The 5404-nt window shown below is 50.1% G+C and overlaps 1 protein-coding gene across 1 annotated transcript in view; it reads right to left on the bottom strand.

The window, feature by feature from the left end:
* Nucleotides 1-2574: 2574 nt before the first annotated feature.
* Nucleotides 2575-5404, bottom strand: part of LOC104515531 (alpha-adducin-like) — a gene marked incomplete at its 5' end in the record, with an annotated part of 6883 nt that continues 4053 nt past the window's right edge. Inside the window, one exon of the mRNA XM_010159542.1 lies at nt 2575-3283. Coding sequence (XP_010157844.1) covers nt 2931-3283 — 353 coding nt within the window. The remainder of the gene's footprint in view (nt 3284-5404) is intronic.

Raw genomic sequence — 5404 nt, 5'->3', positions numbered from 1 at the left:
GAAGTGACCACAGAACTGTCACCGGCTCCATGGCCCTCTGCCAGACCTGACTGCTGACCAAACGGGAAGAGGAGGATTTTGATCCTCTGGAAGGGGACAGTGTGACAACTGTTTGCAGCACCACCACACTGCAGTTTCTTACGACCCCCACAAGCAGTTACGCTGCAGACAGCCCCCAGCCAGCGTGGCTTGTTTTGCCAGTAGAAAAATCCCACCACAAAAACAGAGTCGAGCACTGGGATCATCAGCTGAGACTGGTATGACAGCACCGTGGCACCGCTTCACCATCAAGTGCTGCCGAACTCCTCTCTCTTCGCCTCCGCAGAGGGCTGCTTCGGCTGGGCTGGCAGAGAACCAACCCACGAGTCTGCTCTCAGGGGGACTTCCTGTACCGTGGTCATGAGACCTCCACGGACAGACCCAGTACAAGTGCCATCAACTGCCTTAAAACGTGACAATCAAACCCAAAAACCGGTACTTCGGCACAGATGGGCTCTATACTGTGCAGTTAAATGTTGAGGGGTGTTCTGTATTTCTGGTACGGTGATGTTTTGTGATGACCAAGCACTGTGCCATTTGCATTACAAATAAACTGTTACGTCCTACACTCCCCTCCTCAGGTGATGGCAGTGAAGATGTTACACCCATCCCACCCCAGCGTGGCTCTTCAGCCAAGCCAAGACCTAAACTCCAGCTGTGGTGCCAAGAGCCTCCTGGAGGGAGCTGGGCACTGCTTGGATGCTCGGGGAAGGAGGCCCTACCTGTAGCCAGTTTGAGTGGGTTCTGCTAACACATTAAATCAGTCATTAATCAACACATCACGCGTGAGAAGGAAGTGGAGCCAACTGAATGCAACTGGCTGCAGCTGCAGGAAACTGCACAAGACTTAAGCAGGGCAGCAACAGACCTGTTTCTTTTTTTAAAGAGTTTTATTTGTGAGTAGAACTTAATGATACAAGAAAGAAAGAAAAATACAGGGCTTTATTCTGCCCCAAAGTGTGTAACCATACCACACATGACTACGTTTCATATTGTAATACAAAGAATTAAAAGAACAAACTACAAAATTAGAAATTAAGAGTCATTGCATATGTGGTCAAGATAAACGGAGGGACTCCATAAAGAACCGAAACATAGAGCCATTAGTCATTGATTTACGACCCTGCAATAAAACACGGTTTAGCAAAGTAAGTACTGTATGCTTCCTAGTGTGCAGAGGACAGACAAGGTTAAAGTACAAGCTGAAGCCGTTCGTGCCATGCAGCCCTGACTCGCTGCCGCTGTCAGGGGTCGCTCCTGCAGCGCTCTCCTGCCTCTCTCCCACCCGTCCCACCGCCGGTGACCTTACCTTTCTCCCGGTATCAACTGCTACCCGGAGACCTCTCTCCCTCACTGCTCCCATTCTCCTCTGACACCAGCCCCCAGCTCAGCTGCGTCCGGCCGCTCAACCCGCCTCCCCCTTGCTGCTGCAGGAACGGAAGGCGTTAGTTTTCCCACTGCAATGGTTAATGTTGTCCTTAAGGGTTACAGCCGTATTCTGCTTTCTTACAGCCACCTACTGTGGGGCCACGTCTCCCTCTCCCACACGAGGCGGGGAGTCGGCGGCTGCTGCTGCCAGCACCAGGAAACCAGGAAGGGCTACTGGCCTTCCCCACTTCTGGCTGGGTGACTACGCACGGGGAATTCCTGCGAGCTTCACCTACCTGACCTTAAACTGCTTTTGGGATTCGGGATCGACGGAAGCATGGCAACAGCCGGGGAACAGCGAATTCAGTGGTGAGAGTGATTTTCTTTACCATGCTACATATTAAACAAACATTTATAGCAACCCGTGACCATACACCTTTAGGGTTAGTGGGGATGTGTGTACTTCACTGCTGGCAACAACAACAACAACAGAAAGAAATGCCAGTTTTTGTAACTGAAAATAATTAGTATTAAAAAAAAAAAGGTTAAATATTCAGCCTAATGCACTTACATTTTGATCACGGGAAGGAACAAACTCAAAAGGCCGCAGACAGGGTTTGTATGCAACGGGTTCGTATGTGCCCCCACGGGATTTTTGAGAGGGTGAAAAAACCCTGTGCTGAGGCCCAAAATACAACTGCCCGTACTTCACACCCCCTCTGCTTGATGCAGTTACTGTTTAGCCTTTCCTAAGGGCCAAACTACCACATGACTGACTCTGGAGGAGGCCAGCCAAAGACTGATCTCCCTTAAAGGGTTTGCTCCAGGGAAAAAAGGTTGGTCGGGCTCTTTGAACGCACACGAGCAGAACACACCACAGTGATTTCAGACCCAGACACCACAGGTGATTCCCAGAGCCAGTTACGAAATGAAGGGAAAACACCTTCATTCTGTCACCAGAGTGGGAGGGGAGAAAGAGGAAGGACTGGATAGCCTCAAAGCTTGACTGAAACAGGATCGGTAATTGCAAGCTTGCAGCAGCTGAGCTGTCAGTCGAGGAATACACCCCCCCTCGAACACACCAGGGCAAAAGCATCCTCTCTACAAGTCAGTATTCCAGAAGAATACTGTGACTTGGAGCAGGATCTGGGAAAAGAACCCCTCTTGTGGGAAGCGACGCGTGGTTTATTCTTAATTGCGCAATCTTTGCTTAGGCTTTTGTAGAGCAGTGCGGGCTTTACCTTAAAAATGGTGAGTGAGTGCCTTCCACGTGGAAGTCACTTACACGTGGTCACAAATTAGGGATCAGATCTGTGGCAGCTGCTGGAAACACAGGATTAGCACCTTTCTGGACATCGGTTTCTGGTTATAACCTTAAACAATCAAGCCATGACTTGGGGGGCTGGTGGGATTACTTGCTGCATTCCTTTACGTAAGAAGACAAAACACTCGGTACGATCTGGTACATTCTAGTGGTTAATGAATGGTAAAATATGACAGTGTTTCTGCAGTGTGTTTGGCCTTTAGGAGTCACTCTTCTTTTTGCTCTTCTTCAGGAAGGAAGGAGTGCGAAACTTCTTTTTCTTTTTCGATGGGGACTTCCCCGGAGACTCGTCGCTACCTGCCTCAGCTGCCGTCCCCTCCTCAGCCGTTGGCGTCACTGCCTCTTCAGCGGGTGGAGACTGGGGTTCCTTGTTTTCCACTGCAGGTGATTCCGTTGGGCTTTTGGGCACATCTTCATCACATCTCCCTTCCTCCTTTCCTAAGGGAGGGAAGCTGAGTGCTTCTGAAGGCTCATCAGGGGTGAGATCTGGGAGGGTTTGCTTGAAAGTTGCAGCGTCACTGTCATCTCTGTAGGTCTGGTCCGTCTGTGGCTCTGGTGGGCGGACAGACAAGGGCACAGTCAGTTCCCTACGCGTCCCGACAGCAGGCCGGCAAAGCAGGTTGATGGCGAGCGCACCCCATGAAAACCCCAGTACTGGCTGCGTAAAAGCCTTTGCAGTGGGGCTGGTCCCCTCTAGCTTGGGGCACAGAGGTCGAAGTAAGGTACCTGACAAAAGTTCTGTTTGTTTTTAAGCTGCCACCACAGAACAGCTGAAGGGGAATTCCAGCAGGTGGGTGTAAACCAGCCAGAAAGTAACTGTTCAACTTCTCTGTGTTTTGTTGACACTTGCAAACAGCGTGAGATTTTAATACAGCGAGCAGGGATTAAACCTACAATTTTCATTGGCATTGGAGAGTGTCACAAATTCCCTGTCTTGGTTCTTTTATCTGTTAGTGGGATAAACCCAAACGCTGGTTTGCAGTGACCCCACCCATACAAATCCATTAACTCCTAAACTGTTGGCTTGCCAATTTTTAATCACAATGCTCGGATTTTTGTAATATTCTGCCATGAGATCTCACAGCTGGTGCTTCAGAATATGATTCCCATCACAAAGGCTTCACTTCTTTTGCCAGACAGGAGTATGTATTATGGATTCCTGTAAGTAAACTCCATGTAGCTTATCAAGTTAAATGAGCTCAGCGGGTTACGCGATACAGCGTCTTCTCTTAACGTCTGTGATGGCGAACAGCAACACTCACCCCGTGCAAAGGAGCATCAAAACCCCAGTGATAACTTCACCCCTACTCCCTCGCCTGTAACGCCTGCTGCGCTCAGGGCTGTGCGCTGGAGCTGGGAGCTGTTCCTCTTAAAGCTCCTCCCCGCGCAGGCAGATTGACCGACGAGCACTTTACAGTCCCCTGTCCTCACTGCGCTGCGGCCCAGAAGCATCTCCTCAGGTGTATCCCCACTGATGTTACGTAAGGAGGAATTTAGAACAAAATCCAGGCCATACTCACTGTAAGGCACGGAAAAAAACCTCTTCCCACTCCCACCTTTTAAACTCATCTTAGTTTTAAGAGGCTGAAGGCTTTCACAAGGTTTTACAGAATATACTTCATACATTCCCACTTCTCCTCTGGGAGTGACAGTGACTGTTCCTTCTGTCTGCCAGGTGGGATTAGCAATCCCATGCTCTAGAGGGCTCTGGTCTGCAAACACCTGCCAGAAAACCCAACATGTTTTGCCTAGAGCACGGTGACCTTCGGATGGGTTAAATGAAGAGAGCACACCAGGGTTCAGTGCCAGACACTCCAGACGCACGAGTTAGCAGTTTAGGAGTTACAACGCAGGCAGGATTTGAAACGGAGCGAAGAAGAGAAAGCGATTACGCACACTACAAACTGCCTCCTGAAGCCCTAGTTCGATCCCTACGCGTATGTAACACCCATGGCTGGAGGAAGCGCGACGTCACTGCTGCTACGCTCCTTCTGGACTTCATTTTACTTTTCAGGAATTAACTGAACGTGTTGCTCAGCTCTTCTCCCGAGGGTCCAGAGACAGGACAGGCGGGAACAGTTCAAAGCTGTGCGGGGGCAGATTCAGACGGGACGTGTGGAAGCATTTCTTTGTGGGGAGGGTGCTCAAACACTGGCCAGGCTTTGCAGGGAGGTGGGGGGTGCCCCAGGCCCGTCAGCGCTCACGAGGCGCTGGGACGGTGCCCGTTGGGCGGCCTGAAGAGCTCGGGCCATGGGCCTCGGTGGTGGCTGTGGGTCCCCTCCAACTGACAGTGCTCTGCTCTATTCATTATCTGACCCAGATTTTACAACAGGCACCACATCAGCTCGTCAGCCACTTTTATTTTATCCTCTGAACAGAAATTTAAAAGAAAGTTTTACAAAAGGGATTAGAAATGCCTAGAGAATCAGCAGCTGCAGGCATTCAAACAGCATTTGCCAGTTGGCCTAAGCGCTCAGTTTCTCATTTCCTAATCCAGCACTGCTCTCCGTCCCGGTCTGTCAAGCTCCCATCGTCTTTATGAAACGGATTATCGTTACACCGGAATCAAATACAGCTCCCTGAGGGCAGGATTTTACCAGAACGAGGGAGATGTACCAATTACATATTCAGTTGGGAAAGCCCACGATTTGTAAACACTTTGCTATTCTACCT

This window comes from Eurypyga helias, unplaced genomic scaffold (assembly GCF_000690775.1).
Source record: "Eurypyga helias isolate BGI_N326 unplaced genomic scaffold, ASM69077v1 scaffold1099, whole genome shotgun sequence".
Lineage (NCBI taxonomy): Eukaryota > Metazoa > Chordata > Aves > Eurypygiformes > Eurypygidae > Eurypyga > Eurypyga helias.
Note: the sequence above shows the minus strand (reverse complement) of the source record. Positions and strands in the feature narration are given on the sequence as shown.